The sequence below is a fragment of the Rhamphochromis sp. 'chilingali' genome (assembly GCF_963969265.1).
Source record: "Rhamphochromis sp. 'chilingali' genome assembly, chromosome: 2".
NCBI lineage: Eukaryota > Metazoa > Chordata > Actinopteri > Cichliformes > Cichlidae > Rhamphochromis > Rhamphochromis sp. 'chilingali'.
This window is the reverse complement of record NC_137930.1, coordinates 60,683,412-60,703,920: the sequence shown is the minus strand read 5'-3', so window position 1 is coordinate 60,703,920 and position 20,509 is coordinate 60,683,412. Positions and strand designations below refer to the sequence as shown.

Genomic DNA, 20,509 nt, shown 5'->3' with positions numbered 1-20,509 from the left:
TCCAACATACTGTTTTACTTTAGTCCATGACGCGCTTACCTTCAGGGTCATATGTCACATGAAAACCAAAATAATTCCAAACGCCAGATCTGAATGAGGGTGGGGGAGGTTCAATTTGCCATGTTGCAAGGAGAGCTTAACTTCTGTCTCGCTAGCTTGCCCTGCGCTCTTCCTTCTGACGATGCTGTCTGTGTTGAATGCTCAGTGGATCTGCGCTCGACAGTGCAGCCTAGGCGGAGTAGTCGAACGCAGATTCACTGAGCGCTCAACACAGACAGCATCGTCAGAAGGAAAGCTGATCAAATAAATTACAAATTTTGTATTGTCCCATACATATGCGTACGGAACCGAAAGCACTGTATCGAACGGTTCAATATCGATACGAGTATCGTTGCACCCCTAATATATATATATATATATATATATATATATATATATATAAGTTTTATTGCTAAAAATAAATGAAGGATGCCTTCAAGGTGGTGTTTATTCAGTATTTGTGCTGTAAACAGAAATCCTCTAGGGTTTGGTCATACAATGTATATCAAGTGTACAGTTTTTCAAGCTCTTCAGCAAGTATGCTGCCCTAGTCATTGCTAAGAAACTTGCTACAGTTTTTACTGTGTGTTTACACTGTCTTGAGACTGTTCTCTATCTCATATGCTTCAATGTGATGTGATGGTGCTGGATACATGTTTAGAGTTAATACTATACTGTAGAATCTGGTGTCTGTTTGATGGACATCCTTTGACGGATAACAACTCAATCCACTAATGCCTAAAACCTTTGCAAACTATTGCATATATGCACACGTACTCAGTTGCTCGCGTTATCCGCTTGCTTTCATCACTTTCTCATTCAAGCGCTCTCTTTAAATTCCACCTAATAAGAAAATGTTGTCTTGGGGCCGTCTGGTCAGCTTGAACTAGGATGTCAGTGAGAACACAATGGGGCATAGCACTGACTTAACATCACGGTTAATAATTTACAGACCTGCTGCAAATGTTTCACAGCACATTTTTTTTCCCATGAGGAGATCACTTGTTTAAATTGTGGTGTGAATAACTGACTATATTCAAGCACAGCTCACAGAGTCCAATTACTAATCTCAGCAGATAAGCATTTCTGCTGTTATCTGGAGTTTTGAATTCAATTGAATGTGAGAACAGGGGCCACGCAAGTTGATGTTGGTCAGTGTAATAATAATGCATCTTTGTTCATATACAATGGCAAACTTTGAAACGCTCGGGATCCCTGCTTAACAAAGCATTTAGATGGAAATCAAGGTCAGATTGATGTTTATTTGTTTTGGCCTTAGGACCTGTATGAAAATAGCCCTCAATGAGGAAAAACTCCCACGAAAACCTCATCAACATTAAAGGCAGTTTGTTCTGTTTGTGTGTTGCTGTTTACCAGGGAGGCTTTTGATCACTGACACCCCCCATAGATAAAGTGAAGCATGAAGGCCAAATCCTGCCCCGCATTGATCTGAACAAACATCCCCCTCCCGTTGCCAGCATACACGCACACACACACACGCACACACGCTGTCCTAATATTACCATAGTGTTAGTACTCTACAGCAAGATCAACAGTGTGTGACAACAGCTGTGTCACATTATGAATATTGCAACATCAATGGGTGCAGAGGTCATTATACGAATTAATTGGCAGTGGTGCTGTCATTAACGCTATCCAAACACGCCTATAGTTAATGCGAATGATCCGAAAATGTTTTATCTAATTGTTTATTCATGCTGTCCCTCCATTATTCGTTTTCAGCTTTTGCTAGTAGCATTAGGGTGATCCTGTGTGTAAGTTGCAGACAAGAGATTTTGCACTATTCTGTGAATGTTATTTCTTCAAAGTTGCCCTGCATTATTAATTTGAGTGTTAGTTTCAAGTTGCCTTGGGTACTTATCTTTGTGTTTTTACCCTCCAACCCTCTGTAATCTCCTATTACCCCCTCCACTTTGCCCATTCCCCCTTTGCTACCCTCCTCTCTCTCCCTCCCTTTTTTTCTCTCCCAGGCGAGTGATGCATGCTGCAAACGGTGCGTGCGTGTAGTGTGAGCGAGAGCCATCGGTGTATGCGTGTGCTTGTGTTGCGTGTGTGTTTGACTGTATGAGTGTGTGTGCTTGAATGTGTGTTGAGAGAGCGAGAGAGAGCAAGAGCGAACGAGAGAGAGAGAGAGAGACGGATAGACCGAGCCTCTAACACGGAGCATGCCTCTGCGTCCGGCAGCCGGCAAACATGAGCCACCGAGCCCTCCACGGCAGGACCAGCAGCAGCACACACTCACACACTCACACACAATCACACACCCTCACACACACGCAGCAAACGGCAGCCAGGGGGCCAGCACTGACAGCAGCAGCTCCCGGGAAGAGGACAGTGGCGTTCCCGTTCCTCACGGTGTTCCGGCTTTCCGTCCCAGTGCAGAGCGTAGCAACAGTGCAAGAGCACCCATGGAGGAGCCAACAGGCAACACGGTGGTCATCCGCATTGGAATCCCAGACTTGCAGCAGACGGTAAGAGCTCATTCTGTAGCCAGAGTATAAAAGAGAGGTAATCTGCCTCTCCCCCTTCCTCTTTGAATAGGTGCTTTCTACCTCTCTACTGCTGGCTTTATGTATTATCTGTCCTTTTAAACATCGTCAGCTTTTAATTTTTCGTCTTTTCCGTCAGCTTCTCTTTATCGTTATCACCCATGCTCTTCTTTTCCCTTGTTTTCGGTTTTGGTTTTTTTTGGTATGCACACTTAGTAGCTGTGTTTGCTTGCTGGCTTCTGGGGGTTCCACTCCTCCCCTCCCCACCTTTTCCACTGTTGCCTCGCTAATAAATCTACCTCTTCATTAACTGGGCTTCAGCTGACTTTGACAACTGGCCACTTAGGGTGAGAATGGGGGTCTGAGGGAAGGGGGAGGAACGGAAAAGGCATCAGGGGTAACGGAGGCTGTGAGGTGATTGCAAATGCCCAAGAAGGCACGAGGTAGAGAATCATGACAGTTATACCTAAACAGTAAAACTTTACCTCATCATGTCGTCTTCCCACTGTGTTTGCTCTGTGCCCAGAGAGTATAACAGGTCCAATCATACACTGTTCCTCCACTAATGAAGCTGCAGTTTCTCTGAATGTGTAGCCTGTACCTGTGTAGTATTGCAGCCACTGAAAATAAAAGCAGAACCATCAGACTGTTGAAACCATTTGATCGCCTTCACAAGTGTGTCCATATCTGTATGTGATTGCTGCAGAGGGTGGTGTGAAACAGGACAAATGGGCACATAGTAAATTAGTTCTGTCATTCAGTTTTCAAGCTATCTCATTCATGTAGATTCAACAACATTGAGTAATGCAGTGCAGTGGAACATCTCTCACTGAAGTGTCAAGGTGCCATTTCTTTGAGGTTAACGGGGATCTTCAATTTGATTGCCTGGAACTGCACTTAACTGCAGAGAAATAGCATTTTACTGTTTGATTGGCTGTAAAATAAAACGTTCAGCTCAACATATCTTGACCCCATGTTATATGTCTGCAGCTATTGCTGCTCTCTCTCTCTCTCGCTCCGTATATATATATATATATATATATATATATATATATATATATATATATATATATATATATATATATATATATATATGTATGTCAGTAGCACATATAAGATCACACTATTAGACAAATGAAGTGACTTTCCTCTGGAATAACACATGACTCTGAGTCAACACTTATCAACTTATCTAGCCATTCACCTTCTGTTTCACATTAATACTCGAGATATTGTCTATTAATTGTAAAGCAAAACACAGATTATACCCTGGCAGCCATTCGCTACATACTTGTGCTCAGTTACTAAGCTTTTTGCAAGAAGTTAGGCTGAGTGTCCCGTTTCTATTCATTCTGCAGACATTGATGGCGAAGGCAAGAGGCTGGTGCTCTGTTTGTTGTTGTTGATTACCTCATTGTCGTTGGATACTTGGCTGAAATGACCCATTGTATCTTAGTGAGGCTCCAGCACCGAATGCCAGGAATAAAGGCAGGAAATAAAAGGAAGGCAGCTGAAAAGAAAGTAGAGAATTCCCCAAAGGTGCTATAGAATAGCCCTGTGTGGACAAAAATGTTTTCAAGCAAGCTCAAACTCAAAACTCTCAGCATGCAAATATGTATAATATAGAATAAGTATTTGCAGTTACATGAAAGAATACACACACACACACCTGGGCATGGTTTTACAAGCTTACACAGTTACACACTCAAACATGCACTCATGTTCATGATTCCTAATCCCATTGCCCGGGGAATTGCCTTAATGTGGTTATGTAACGTTAAGATGCTCCACGAATTATTAGTTTCAGTTTCAGTCACATTTAGTCCAGTATATGGATAAGAAAGCAAGAACACATATGGGATGACACAGTGATAGAGGGAAAGACAAACAGAGAGTTTGCCTGAAGTCTGACAGACAAACATAGAGGCAGCTGACAGATGGCCAGATTCTGACAGTTTGAATCTTTTATGGAGCAGTCAAAAGTGACTCGTGTGTACTCTGAGTAAGCAGGAGATTACACTAGAATAGTCTGCCTGAAGTAGGATTACACATCTCCTGCTGTGTTTCAAGCCTAGATCAGGAGAATGAAGCACCATGCAAAGATCATGCTGGGCAACATTTTCCCTTTTCTGCGAGAAATTAGGGTGGAGCACAGCCCAATATGCAGTAAAGCCAGAGTATAAAATAGTTAATAGTTCCTTCACAATTCCTTTCTCAATCTCTGACCTATTATGTTGAGTTCCCAGTATTTTTTCAGCCTAATTAATCTGAAGTAGGGGTATTATTTCTGGTGCTATTCTTGCATGTGAACTGTGTTTTGAGAATTTCTTCTTCAGGTCTGGTTAGGTGATGGAGTAAAATAAAGAGTGGTGTTAAAATTATGGAAGACAATTTTGGAAATTAAGGAAGAAAATTAATGGATTTTAGTCATTCAGCTTGCAATTTATTCTAAGCAAGTCCGTCATTACATAAAAGTACTGTTCAGTCTTTGGCAAACATTTAATCTCTAACTGTATTTTGGCAACAGGAGATAGTACAGTTGCATTAGCAGTCAGTACCACCTTTTGTCCGGTCGGGGTGTTTGGGAAATTATTTGTAAAGATTGTACTTTTTTCCCACCATAGGTATCATTTGGTATTCATCATACCCAGCTTCACAAAAATTCTATTTTTGTGATAGAAGCAAAAAAGATAGATTCCCAATACCGCTAATGGGTGTCATTCATCTCTCAAAAGAGAGGGAGACACACACGTAAATAGTCTGCCCCACTATTGCCTACCTGCTTTAATCCATCTTCTCCATTTATTTTTGTGTTACGTCTCTCAGTGCATCCCATTTCTTTATCCATTCACAGAATACATTTTTCTGTCAGATGCAGAAATCTGTCACGATTATGATGTTGAGAAAATAATTTTAAAAATAAACAAAAAACAAACAAAAAAAACCCTCAAGTCTTGTTATATAGACCTTTGGGTTTGAGGGTTACACGCAGTATGCTTTCTCTTTGAAAAAACATTTGTCTTGTGGAAGCTCGAGGTTTCAGCTCTCTTGTTTGTAACAATAGTTGCTGCATCTTATTGGGTCGAACTGAAATAGACATCTTGAAGGCCCTTTCATTGTCTCTGTGCATATTTTCCTGTTCACATGCTTGCATGTAGCAGCATATGGTGTCCCTCCTTACACTTTACATCCTTTTGTGCTGGACTTAGCACTTTGTGATGCCCTCTTTGTCTTTTCTGTTGTTTTTGAATTTTTTTCCACCTCTTCTGTCTGCCTGTGTAGTTGGCTTATAAGGTACCCTGTTTTTCCTGTCTGCTACTGTCTTGAACTGCTGTCTGAGTAAGTTATTTTCTGGAAACATTTGGCACATGTACATATGTAGGCTTAATATTTCATGAAAGACATTGTCCTTGACATTTTTCATTCTACAGTACTCTTCAAAAGTCTTGAGTCACCGCTAATTTCGTTATATTTTGCTAGGAAAATACAAAATAGGTGCAGCAATTTATTGAAGTTGAGGCAGTCTTAAGAAGTCTTCAGGAATAGTTCTCCAGGCTTCTTGAAGAGCATCTTCTTTGGATGTTTGCTGCCTTTTGTTCTGTTCTCTGTTAAGATGATCCCACACTGCTTCAATAATGTCGAGGTCCACATGCTGGGGAGTGTTCCATTGTGCGGTTTTCTCTCCATGGTATAGTTTTGCTGCATTGGCAGTGTGTTTGGAATCAATGCAAAAAAATTATGCTGTTGCCAATCAGGCAGATTCCAGACTTTACTGTGTGGTGTTTAAACATATGATTGCACTTTTCAGTGTTCCACCCAAAACCGATGGAACCCATTGAACCCAAAATTTCAAACTTGGTTTCATCACTCCATTGATTTTCACTCCAGTTCTTGTATAATTTGGCATTGTTCAGTCATTTCTCCCTGTTTCCCTTTCTTTAAAATGGCTTTTGCAAAGCGACCCTTCCACTGAAACCCTGAAGACATAACTTTTACATACTAGTAAAGTTTTCGTTTTGCTTTTTAGGCCTGCCCCACTTCTCCTTGTTCAATTTCCTGTGCACGACAAACCGTTCCAAGATAGACCATGTTTTCAGCTGACTGAGGATGGCTTAGTTGGTGCAAAAATCCAGCTTTATACCTGTTAAACTCTGTTATTTTTAGCATTTTTCTTTAAGCTAACTAAAGAAATTCAAAGGCTGCTGACAGGATGCTAGAAATAAAGTCACTAAAGATACTTGTCTGTTATGTGTAAATCCAATGCTGGTTCATCCCTGCTGTCTTTTTTGTGCTGTTGAAATTTTTAAAAAGTCTGTGCTAGTGACTAATTGTTCAAACACCATCTCAATTATTCAAATTTAGAATTTTTATTAGTCAAAGTAAAAAATGACAGTTTTTGTCGGACTGTTAAATTTAATTTTGATCTCGTGATGTGGAAAATAGACTATAAGTTTAAAAATGTCTCTTCTCCATTAACCCCAAGGCTTGTCATTTTGACCTTACAGTTGTAAATCTGTTGCTGAATAAATAATAGGATTTTTGTTTTCAAGTGGAAATTTCAGAAACTGAAAAAAAGCTAAAAAAAAAAAAGTTCAAGTTGTTTTTATATCACCAGCGTCAAATTCTTTTCTTGGCCAATTTACCGAGTATATATCCAGTGACAGTTATGCCTTATGTCATTTTTGTACTCTGTGGAACATGTGGCCATCATGTTTTGAGTACCTGCTGTGTAGCCTCCTGGCAGATTAATCTCTTTTGTCCCTTTTGTGTGTTCTTGTTTAACTACCATCTGCCTGCATCGTCAGTCCAGATGATATTTTGACGTATTTCCAAATATGCAACTGTTGTTTTCCTTAGCCAGTAAGAGTGGGGACCTGTCGTTTAGTAACTTGTTAATCAGTACTGCTACCTGATTTACACTGTAGATTGGTTGAATGCAGGCTGCAAAATTTAGTAGCTGAAAAACAAATATGATTTCAGTTCTGTTATCCTGGTGTTACCCAAATTAACAGTTCTGCTGGTGCCTTTCTGAGTAGAGAAGGGATTTCCCTGTGTATCTAGTAAATTGGTGCGGGTGTAGGTGTGAGTGGTAGTCTGTCTCTCTGATGACCTGCCCTGGCTGTAGCTCATCTCTCACTCAGTGTCAGCTGGGATAGGCTCCAGCTCCCTGCAACTCAGTTGGATAAGTTGTTAAGAAAATGGATGGATTGAGATTTAGAAGCAGAAACCAAATATTAACAGACCTGGACTGAGCTCAAGCCCCCGAAAATAATTCAGGACTAAGAACGCAACTTTTCAGTCCAAATACTGACACAGACACCTTGACTCAAACGATCTGTTTCTTTAGTTTGTTTGTTTTTTATTTTTTGTCCAGTTGATACTATTGTTAAGTGTTTTTTTTTTTTTGAGAAGGACAACCGCTGCCCAAGCAAAAACCTGTAGTGATCCCATATGTGTCAGGAGTATCGGAGCACTTGAGATGCATTTTTTCTAAACACCGGGTTTCTGTGGCTTTTAAACCCCAAAACACGCTGCGGCAAAAATTGGTCCACCCCAAGGATCGGGTCCCCCGACACAAACAGAGTAACATAGTGTACGCTGTTAAGTGCCAGGAGGATTGCCAGGATTTATAGCGGATGGCACAACACAGAAGAGCTACCTCATCAGGCCAGGACTCTGCAGTCCATTTACACCTACAGGCGAGTGGACACTCTTTCAAGGATGAGGATGTACACATCCTGGACAGGGAGGAACGCTGGTTTGAGCGCGGAGTCAAGGAGGCCATTTATGTGAAAAGGGAAAGACCATCTCTGAATCGAGGAGGGGGCCTAAGGATACATCTTTTGCCATCTTACAATGCTGTGATTGCAGCCATTCCCCAACTCTCTGTGAATGGTACTCATGGCTATAGGGCTTTGGAGTTGACGTCACGCCGCAATGCATTATGGGAGCGCAGCGCCATTTTCGGGGTCTACGAATCAAACCAAACACACTGTGTTAGAATGACGACTACAAGAAAGATGCTTAAAAGCGGCTCAAAAGAGAATGAACTGTATAGAGACCGATTGCGTCCAGAGGCGAAGCAGCGGTACTTGCAGAAAATAGCGTGCATTGGAAATGTGGACCCGTATGAAATACGGCCGTGGAGTAGAAACCCTGAAGACCAACCGCTATTGATGTAGCCTGACATATTCTCGTACCTTGTCTGTGGAGTCAGCGCGTACAAGTCGTCATTCAAGCAAAGGTAAGTCAGCTCGAGTACTGCGAGTGAAATGCGTTTGATTTCCCTGCAAACATTCAGATTAGTGCAGCATAAATTCATTCATGAGGGGAAATTACAGTGAGAACATGTGGAGGCTGTTAGGTGGATAACATAGTGAGTTCAGTGCATTGATGTGACACTGTCCTGAAGGATTGTTATTCTTTATGGTTAAAGAAATTGCACTAATTTATTCATATTTATTATAAATAATTCTAATTATACATCTTGCTTCCATGTTTGTATCTTGTGTCACTAAAAATACATTTTATTTTAATTTTATATATTGATCAATGACCTGCAGAATCTCCTTATCATATTAAGTGATTCATAATTGTCACTTTATGCTTTCTCCATCTCTAAAGTGATGACATCCTTGCATTACATCCTTTAGGTTCATTTTCTGCAGGCAGGTTTCTGACAGAGAACAGGCAGATTTAGAATATAACATGCAGCGTTCTATAGATGGAAAAAGAAATGAAAAATTACATGTATGTGCTAACTTTCTAAACACTTTGTTACATTTATGATAAAGTAGATTAAACACATTTATGTCTGCCTTGGCTCATTAGTTCTTGTCTTTAAATGAACTTTGTCTGTGTGTGTTTCAGGTCCTGCACTCTCAAAGACTGAATGAACCAGCATTGCAGCCATGGGTCACTGTGAGCATCACAGGGAAGGTTGAAGCCGCGCACTGCACCTGTATGGCCGGAGTCGCAGAGACCTGCAGCCATGTCGCTGCTCTTCTGTTTAATGTAGAAGCAACAGTGTTGATCTGTGGCACAAGGACTGTTACAGATGAACCTGCATACTGGGTTTTGCTGGGTAATATGACCAAGATACAGCCAGAGGTTGGCCATAAGATAGACTTCTCCTCTTCAGCTGCCCAAAAAAAGGCTCTCAATCAAAACATAATAATAATAATAATAATAATGGATTGGATTTATATAGCGCTTTTCAAGGCACCCAAAGCACTTTACAATACCACTATTCATTCACTCTCACATTCATACACTGGTGGAAGCAAGCTACAGTTGTAGCCACAGCTGCCCTGGGGCAGACTGACAGAAGCGAGGCTGCCATATCGCGCCATCGGCCCCTCAGACCATCTGTAGTGACAGGTAAAAGGAGGGGTCCTCAAAACAGAAAAATCCCACCTGCTACTTTGGAGGAGTTGTCACTGCTATTGGATACTTTGCTGGAACACAGTAAAGCTGTGGGTTGTGGGAATGACCCATAATGTTTTATCTAGGGGTCTAGATTTATGCCTGTAGTGCACTGCCGTGTAAATAATTTGCATTTACTGAATATATACTGACTGAGTCCCAATGTTCAAAAGTTGAATAAAGAAACAAACTAATTTTTGCCTCTTTTTTTTTTTTTTTATTGAAACCACCTTATAGAACATCACATCAGTTACAATGTAGAATCCATGTCATTTATAGTTTACAAATGACAAAATGTTTACACAAAATCATGAGTGTTTACATGACATCACCCACTACTAACATTATTTACTGTATCTTTTGAAAAAATACAGCAATTTTAACAGCACAATACTTAAGAATATTTAACAGGAGCAGGTTTCATTTTTCCCTGGTTTTATTATCACACTGTTCACCAAAACGCAGCAAACCTTCACCATCTTATCCAGGAGGGTCACCTCTTCACCCTCACATGGAAGAAGTAATCTGATTGGCATGGTGGTATGTTTGAAGCAGGTCCCTTTTGTAGCACTGGAACCCAGTCACGATGTTTCATCCATTTCATAGGCTGGTTTGCTGCAATAATGCCAAATAATTAGCATCTCTATTGATAGAAGGTAGTTCTGCAAAATCACTCAGTAGGATGTTTGTTCTAATTTGCTATGACCGCAGAGCGCATAGAAAATAAAACTAATAGGCTATAAAGAGTGATATGAACATATTTAGAACTTACCGGAATGAAAATGTCTGGAGCACCAACAGATATTTGGAGATGGAAGAGAACTACACGTCAGCTCGTCTCACAGCTGCTATCCAGGCTGGACGCCTTCGTTTGGTAACATCGATACACGAGCTGCCTCATGTTGCTTCCGGGTTGGGAAAGAATTAAACGATAAACCCTTTTCAAGCTTATTCTCTTGCCGGTCGTGCGATCGAACATTGCAGCCGACTACACAGCAAATACGAACCATGGCTGTTGTGTGTGACTTCGCTCCCTTTTCACTTGCGCTAGACCCCCAAAATGGCGGATCGGGCCAAAATCCTTTCCACGCCCACCCCCCGTGACATCACGCTCCAAAGCCCTATAGATCAGTGGGTTTGGTCAGTGGTCATGAGAATTTGCATAATTAAGATTAAGGAACTGACCTCCCAGCCCATTGTTCCTTCAGTGGGCTGGTTTCAGTCATTATGCAAATGTACTGTTTATAAGATTGGGGAAACCTGCAGTCAGCTGAGACTGAAGAAGTCACTTGGATGAGTGACGAAACGTTTCTCCCACAAAACGCTACGTCCAGATGAACAGTATTAACCTTTGGAGATATTGTTAAGTTTGTAAACTGTTAATTTTGTTAACTACCTTTTTAGAAGCGTTTTATGTGTCTGACAAGCTTCCATGTTCAACAGTAAGTTGCTAAGAGCATGTTTTGGCTCATTGGTGCTGAGCAGGTATTCTGCAGTGAGCTTACCACAGAAAGCAGAGGTATTACAAGCGAGAGTGAATGAAAACATCAAATTTGTAGCAGGATAGCTAAAATAAGCTATCCACAAAGCCAACCCTCGTGGTTGTTGCTTTAAGGTTCTTTTCTTGTATTAGAACTGTACTTGACCCCCCCCAAAATTTAATTACTCATCTTTATTGCATAGCTTTTACATCTTGATGCATAATAATGAATGAAAATAATAAAAAGTCATCTAAACGTCACCCATCCACCAATATGAGGTGTTTGTTGATATGCTGTGTTTGGTTTTCTCTAAACATGGCACTGTGCTTTATGATTAAACCTCTTGGTCTCACCTGTCCAGAGGACATTGCTCCAAAAGTCTGGTGGTTTGTTCACCTTGGGGTGAATTTGGAACATCCACTCCTGAGAAGATTGGCAACTGTGTTAAATCTCGAACTCTGTTTCTGTAATTGGGCTTAGTTGTGTGTTGTTATTCATACGATCTGGGTTAGTTCGATTAGTTATTTCTTGTTGATATTATCAAAATAATAATAGTATAGACAATATATTAGTGTCCTAAAATGATCAACCAAGATTATGGTTATTCTTAAATTATTATTATTATGTCAAGTCATAATAATATAGGATTTTTAAGACTGATACTAATAGTTGGTGATTTAAAAATGCTTTATTGGCTCTTTTTTTTTTTCTTTTAGACACACAAAACATGAACAGGTTTCTCTTAAAGTTGTATGTGTAGTTATTTATTAACTCATTCATGCTTTAGTCAACTCACATCAGCAGGTTGTTGTGTTTGTGACATTATAAACATTGTTGCTGTCAGGGATGTTGAAGAGTTGCCTGTGGTAGACAAGCTGTACATTATCAACACTCGTACAGTGACTGAAGGGTGTTTCTTCTTTACTTTAACATTTTTCATTACAATATTAGTTTGAATTGAATTGAATTGAATGAATGCTTTATTGGCCATATGCAGGTTGCCCCGCAGAGGAATAGGACCCCTGCGGTCAAGCTCTAACTATAGGAAAGTTATTTCTCATTAAATACTGTGATTGTTTCATTGATCTTTTTATACCAATCCATTGCTTTTTTTCCTCTGTATTACTTTTTTAGCCCTTTCTGTCTTTTGTGTGTTATCCTCATTTTTATCTTTTTCCTGAGTCTAGTCTGAGAGAAGCCTGGGAATATAAAGAGATATTAATATTAGCCCAGTCAGACTGACCTTTTGTCACAAGAGTGGTCTAGATATTAATTGTGTTTGTGCAGGGAGGACATCCCTCTCCATTGTAATATTATATCTATAACCAACAATGCTTATATAGATATAGATGGCTGGCATGTCCTGTGTTTCAAGCCAAAAGCATCTAATTGCATAAGCCTTCAGCTGTTTGACCATCAAGTTAAAATCAAATGCTATGTGCAGTAGATAGTGCTCTTGGAGACATTTTAAACACAATACTTGAAGTCAATACAGTAAGACTCTCTTCTTTGCAGCCAATGGGAAAAAGGAAGCCCCTAGGCAATACAAACATTTCCAATAGCCTGCACTACAGTAGTGAACTGCTACAGCCCTCTATTCTCAGCAGAGGAGCTCAGCTTCTACTGTTTTAACTGTAGTGAAATAAAGCAACAGATAAACAGTCTTTGTGGCTCATGAAAAAGAATAACCATGACATAATTAGTTTTGGTTGCATATAAAAGACAAAAAAATCTTCTGTCTAAGTGTAGGTTCGCACACTGTCTTGATGCGGTGCTAAAAATTTTAAAAGATTACGCACACAGTGTTGTCTTACCTACCTTGAACTCTCTGCTTCTCTAGATCGAATTGATTTTATCACACGGATGCTTATAGAGCAGCCAGGTTGTAATTTCACAGTTAGCTGCTGGATAAATCAAAATGGGGTTTGGTTAAAAATACAGTTTTTATAGTGAAGGTTTTAAAAATGTTTCAAAGTAATCTAATCCAAAATGCAAAAAAGAGTAAAAGCAGGTACAAACGTATTTATTTATTGCAAATCGCTGTGTAGTATCTAAGTGTTTATGTGCCTATTTTTAGTACAAGATGGCGCCAGTATGTTCGGCTCGCCGTCACTCCTCCTCCTGTCTTTTGGTTTTTTGTTTGCTGTTCTTTGCCTTAACTGTGGAAATCAACTCGCTCCGGACTTATGACCGGCAAACTCTCTTTATTATTCGAGACTCAGCAGTGTCAGCACCTTTGTCCTCTGTCTTTGATGGACAAACAAGCGGTGTGCCTCCACTGTTCGATGGTATTCCACCTTACCTACGTCGCACCTGGTTCCTCCCTCCCAAGCTACACCGGAAAAAACGTTGGAGAAGACGAGGGAAGCGAAGTGGTCTCCTGGCTCGCACAAAGGCATTTCTATCACTCTCCTGCCTGGCTGATCCTCCCCTCGCTCAGATGGGTTTCTGCTACTCTGCTGCGGTGAGGGGCTCACTCCAGCCCAGAGGACCCTGGGTGAAAACCGTCTCTCAAACTCCGCCTGCTGTTGCTCCGGCTTTACCGGTAGGCCCGCTTCTTGGCCCGCGCCTCCCTCGGTCATCTGGCTCACTCCTCGCCATGCCGGCGGCGGCGTTCTCCTCTGGTAGGCGACTTTCTGCCATCTCCGGCCCACGCCTGGTGTTTGCTCCCTTCCTGCGTGACTCTCCGGGTCCGTCGCTCGCTGTTTCCGTTCCGGGTCCTCGGTCATCGGCTCTCCTACAGCCACAGATCCGCAGATTTGGTGCTACAAACTCTAACCTACGCCCACTCACCCGCATATCAACCCCGATGACAGCTACTGATCTCACCTTATCTATGGCTTTGATCAACACTCGATCCCTCTCCAATAAGACGTTTCTGCTCAAGGATTTTTTCTCTTCTTACAACTTGGATTTTATGTTCCTGACGGAGACCTGGTTACGCGCTGGTGAGACTGTGGCTTTCTCTGAGCTTCTTCCTCCAGGCTGTTGTTTTTTAAACACTCCCAGGTCCTCTGGCAAAGGCGGAGGCCTCGCCTGTGTTTTTAAATCTGTTTATGACTGCCATCAGATTTCTTTTTCCTCTTTTTCCAGCTTTGAACTACAGCTTTTTAAACTAAACTCATCCACTCCGTTACTGATTGCAGTGGTATATCGTCCTCCCAAATTTAACAAGGACTTTATCAGTGAGTTTGGGGAATTCCTTTCAGGGCTTTCAGTAGATTTCGATCATTTTCTTATTGTTGGTGACCTGAATATTCATGTGTGCTGTCCATCTAAACCCCTGGTTAGAGACTTTGTTTCACTGTTGGATTCCTTCAACCTTACTCAGTGTGTGTCTGGCTCCACACATGAGAAGGGTCACACTTTGGACCTTGTCATGTCTCACGGGTTGGGTATCCACATCTCTGAAATTTGTGAGAGTGCGTGTATCTCCGATCATTTTCCTGTTCTATTTTCTGCCACTGCACATTGTTCTGATGCTGCAGTTAAACCTCCTTCACGCCGTCACCGGATCATCAATACCCATGTACCATCTCAGTTTTCTGCTACTTTTAGCAACTCTGAGCTCTCCACGGTGGACTGGATTGATTCCTTGTGTGCAGAAGATTTAACTGCTCTTTTCAACTCAACATGTACTTCTATTTTGGACCTCATCGCTCCCCTAAAAACACTCCGTCCCAAAGCTCACGCTGAACCCTGGATTACAGACTCTGTTCGTGCTCTCAGGCGCACCTGTAGGTGTGCTGAGAGAAAATGGAAAAAGGACAAGCTGCACATTTCTTTTAATATCCTCAGAGACTCTCTTTCAACCTATCAGAAAGCCGTTAAAGAGGCCAAGTCCTCCTACATATCAAACCTGGTTAGCAGTAGTGTCCATAAACCTCAGACTCTGTTTCGTGTTTTAAATTCCATTGTAAATCCTTACACATCCACCAGCCTCACACCTTCTGCCACCCTCTGTAATGACTTTCTAAAGTTCTTTGTAAACAAGATTTCCTCCCTGCAGTCTGTCATTCCATCTTCACCTTCCAATCCCTGTGTTTTGTCTTTGTGCCATTCTGCCTTTAATCAGTTCGAACCAATCTCTCTCTCTCAGCTGCATGAAATAGTCTGCAAGGTTAAGACTACCAACTGTTCCACCGATGCTATCCCCTCTCGGCTTCTGAAGCAGGTTCTGGACTCAGTCTGACCTTTCCTTCTGGTCCTGATCAATGCCTGCCTCAGTTCTGGTTGTTTTCCAACACCCTTCAAGCACGCTGTTGTTCAACCTCTCCTTAAAAAGCCTAATCTAGATCCATCCCTACTCTCTAACTATAGGCCCATTTCCAACCTCCCTTTTCTGTCTAAAGTACTGGAACGAGCCGCCCTCACGCAGCTCCAGCTATTTCTTGACAATAACAATCTCTATGAGAAGTTCCAGTCTGGTTTTAGAGCTCGGCATAGCACAGAAACCGCCCTTCTGAGAGTTTTTAATGATTTGCTTTTAACTGTTGACTCTGGTTGTGCTGCTGTCTTAGTAACCCTGGACCTGACAGCAGCCTTCGACACTGTTGATCACAACATACTGCTATCCCGCCTTCAACATTGTGTCGGTTTAAAGGGCACTGTCTTAAAGTTTTTCCAGTCCTATTTGAATAATAGGAGTTTTTCTGTTCACCTTGGTGAACTGTCATCTCCCAGAGCTCCTTTAACCTGTGGCGTACCTCAGGGGTCCATACTAGGCCCCCTGTTGTTTATTCTGTACTTGCTCCCTCTGGGCGATGTGCTCCGTAAACATAATGTGTCCTTCCACATCTTTGCCGATGATATTCAGATCTACCTCCCTCTGAGGTTGAACTGCAATGTTTCTTTGCAGCCGCTACTCTCCTGCTTGTCTGACATTAAGACTTGGATGACTCTTAACTTCTTACACCTTAATGAAAGCAAAACTGAAGTCATTGTGTTTGGGCTTCCTAAAGATCCCAACTTCTCTCTTGACTTTTTGGGACCCCTAACCTCCGATTGCACTTCTTCCATTAAGAGTCTTGGTGTTATTTTTGACAATGCTTTTAAACTTGATAAACAAATCAGCTCTGTAGTTAAGGGATCTTTTTATCATTTGCGGATTTTAGCCAAAGTCAAGTCTTACCTTTGCAGGAACGATCTAGAAAGAGTGGTCCATGCTTTTATTACTTCACGGCTAGACTACTGCAATTCCCTCTATGCTGGCCTAGATCGTTCCTGTCTACATCGCCTTCAACTGGTGCAGAACGCTGCCGCTCGCCTGTTGACCGGTTCAAAAAAAAGAGACCACATCACTCCGGTTCTCTGCTCTCTCCACTGGCTCCCAGTTGCCTTTAGGATTGATTTTAAAATCTTATTGCTGGCTTTTAAGGTTTTAAATGGCACTGCACCTTCTTACCTGTCAGAACTCCTTAGTACTTATCGCCCCAGGAGATCTTTGAGGTCAGCCGACCTGATGCTTTTAGATGTTCCCAGGTATAAATTAAAGACAAAGGGAGAGAGGGCGTTTGCTGTGGCTGCACCCAGACTGTGGAACAGTTTACCTCCTCACGTCAGACTCTCCAAAAGCCTAGAAACTTTTAAAACCGCTCTTAAAACTCACCTCTTTTCATTGGCTTTTAGAAAGGTTTAATTTATTTGTTTTATATATTTTTATTTTATTTTTATCAGCGAGGTGTTATTACGAAATTGTGTTCTATTGTATTTTTATCTGTATTTACTGTACAGCACTTTGGTCAGCCTTGGTTGTTTTTAAATGTGCTCTATAAATAAACTTGACTTGACTTGACTTGACTATGCAGTTCTGAGTCTGTGTCTTATTGGAGTGTTCATATCTCAGTGATGACTGGCGTTAACTGTAAATCTTGTTGGCATATCAGTCTCGCCTGTCAACAGTAATGGAAAAGAGGACTTTAATCGATATTTGTTGCGTGTGCTGGTGTGTGTCCTTGTCCAATTATGCATGCATAAAGAACATGGTGTCTGAATGAGACAGATGGGAAGTAGAAGATTCTAAAGAGTTCTTATAACATGGAATATACTTGTCAGTGGCATTTTTTAACAAGTTCGGAAAACGTACTGCAATAATAAACCATTATGATACCATTTCACAGTTGGCAAAGATTTGTAGGTACATCCCTGGTTTAGATCTGGTGACTGTGGAGGCTATTTAAGTAAACTCATTGTCATGTTCAAGACACCAGTTTGAGCTGAGCTGAGCTTTGTGACATGGAACATTATCCTGCTGGAAGCAGCCATCCAAAGATGAGTACAGTGTGGTCATAAAGGGATCGACATGGCCAGTAATAACGCTCAGGTAGGCAGCGGCGTTGGAATGATGCTCATTTTATGCTAAGGAGCCCAAAGTGTGCCATAAAAGTGATCTCCCACACCATTACATCACCAACAACCTCAGCCTTTGATACAAGGCATATTTTCAGCAGAAATTGAGAGTTATCAGTCCAGGGAACATATTTTAGATCTTCTATTTTATTATTGAAAATTGAAGGGTCTTTACCTTGTTTAGTATAAATTGTCTTGAGGTGACTGTGATTTGTGCTATATAAATAAAATTGAACTGCACTGAATTAAATTATTGTCCAACTTTTGCAAGCCTGTATGATTTATAGCTTCGGTTTACTGCTTTTAGTTGACATGAATGGCTTGAACTTATGCTGCTGTGCTTCATCTGCTTCAAGTTTTGAAGTGTTGTTCATTCAGAGATGCTTGTCTGCATACCTTTGTTTTAGAAGTTGTGATATGAGTTTGGATTGCTGTTATGTTAGCTCAAAGCTTTTTTTAAAATTGTCCTCTGAGCTCTGACATCAACAGAGTATTTACATTCAGAGAACTGCACAGCACTGCCTATTTTTCTTTTTTAAACCATTCTACATAAACCCTAGAGATGGTTTCATGGGAAAATCCCAAGAGATCGGTAATTTCTGAAGTACTTAGACCAGTCCATCTGGCAACCAGCACTTAAATTGCCTTTCTTCCCCATTCTAATGCTCGGTTTGAACTTTAGCAGGTCATCTTAACCATGTCTACCTGTCAAAATACACAGAGGTGCTGCCATGTGATTGGTTGATTAGATATTTGTGTTAAAAAGCAGTTGGACGGGCGTGCTGGTGTGTATAAATACAGCACTTTTTAAGTGCAGTTGTCTGTGTGTGAACTCCCAAGTGAAGACACAAAGATGTGAAAGAAAGTGTCGTGCAATAACAAATTTGACTAATATGAACAAAACTAAAGACAATGTATCCTATTTTAGCTAGTTTTGTGAGTACCCAGTTATTTTTATATTTTATAATAAAATAAATAAGTGCGCAACCTGACATGTGCCTTGACCCCCAGTTTTAGCTTTTAGCTTAGTGCTAATAATTTCTCACGCTTCTTCTGTGTTCTCCTTAGAGTCCCTAATTAAAGTACGTCTCTGTCTCACCCTTAAACTACTAATGTGTGAACTCATATCATGTTGTGTGTGTTCGTATGCTCAGTAACTGGGTAATTCTGGCTATATGTATGTAAGTGCCATGACTTTGTGCTGCATGAGAGAACATGTCAGTGTAGATCAACAACACTGAGGTTTGTGTGATGCAGTGATCTGAATTTACTGCAACTGCCAAAATGTTTGGTCATAAGATAACCTGACTATTCCCAGCTGGCATACATGGTTTTAGTCGTATCTTTATGAAGGTTGCAATATTGAGGTTTTTGTTGAATCTGTTCTGAAGACGTGACCCTTTGGATTTATTTAGCCTCAATGATAAAATTTAGATGGACAAATATAATAAAATATTTATTTTAAGAGCTGTTACTAATAGTTTTATGCAAGTATAGGACATGAAAATGATATCTACTCACCAGTTAATAAAGACTAAAATGATAAGGTTATTCTTTCAGCAAATTAGAGAAATTGTAACTTGCCTAAAGGACAGGAGATGAATCCAGGGATTTAAAAGTTACATCCATAATCATTAACTGTTTATACTGTGTTTTTAGATTTTTAGAAGTAACAAGTTGAAGGGTCGCTCTAAGCAGTAACCCACCTAAATGCATTTTATCTCCATTTATGCTGCTGCATTTTTTAATTCTACTTGACTTTATTACCAGAAAAAAAATACCAGTGTGGTCTGTGACTGACTCAACTGCACAGCTTGGGCTAGACTTAGATGTGTGGCTTCATGGTGTGGTCATCCACTTTTTCCATTTAGGAGTTGTTTTCTTTGTACTGCAGACACATCCAAGTCTCAGCAACCTGGCAAAGAGTGAAATCAGTAGCGATAAAAGTATCCGAGATTCTGCATGCAGGTAAGCTGATAAAGTGAAGGGTTGTCGTTTGTGGAATGACAACAGGGAAGGCATACAGGAAGCAGTGTGACCTGGGACGCACACTTGCATTGTGTGCCACTGTACTGATTGTTTTTATAAAGCAAGAAACACAGTGGATATTATGCTGATATTTCTCCAAGAATTTACCGGAATGTCTGAAGACCCTGGGCTGTGACTGGCATCTTTCTGCTGTCATACCTCTTTGTGCTGTGACTCTTGGTAAAGAGGCACTCGAAGGATGATGTCAGTTTCATTCAAGCCCAGCAGGCATCTCAAAAAGCGAGACATAAAGCTGAGAACGTTATTCATCCTCCAGGGAGAAGTGAAGGCCCACAATGAAAACATTAGTTTTTTTATTAGGAACAGATAATGTGATTTTAGATCTCATTTCAGTCACTTATAAGATAAGATAAGATAAGATAACTCTTTATTGTCATTGCACAGTCATACATAGTACAGTAGTACAATGAAATTGGAAAAACTGTCCTACGTCGGCACTACATATAACACAACACGACACGATATGACACATCACAACGTAACAAACAACACAACACAGTATATTAACTTAGTATAAAAAAGAAGAATAAGTGTATGTGTATTGCACACTGTTATTATTGCACATTAATTATTATTGCACCTTGTTATAAATATAAATATTATTGTTATCGTTTTAAACATTGTTACCTCCCCCTAAAAAGTCCAGGGAGGTATCCA

The 20,509-nt window shown here is 40.8% G+C and overlaps 1 protein-coding gene across 7 annotated transcripts in view; it reads left to right on the top strand.

Annotated features, from left to right (window-relative positions):
* Window positions 1-20,509, top strand: part of shank3a (SH3 and multiple ankyrin repeat domains 3a) — a 251,799-nt gene that overhangs the window by 70,350 nt on the left and 160,940 nt on the right. For all 7 annotated transcript variants that reach the window (XR_013969459.1, XR_013969460.1, XM_080863845.1 and 4 more), the window contains exon 3: window positions 2,031-2,531. Coding sequence is in view for 5 of the 7 variants with exons in the window: in XM_080863845.1 (XP_080719971.1) it covers window positions 2,226-2,531 (306 nt within the window). In the remaining 2 variants the exon portion in view is untranslated. The remainder of the gene's footprint in view (window positions 1-2,030; window positions 2,532-20,509) is intronic.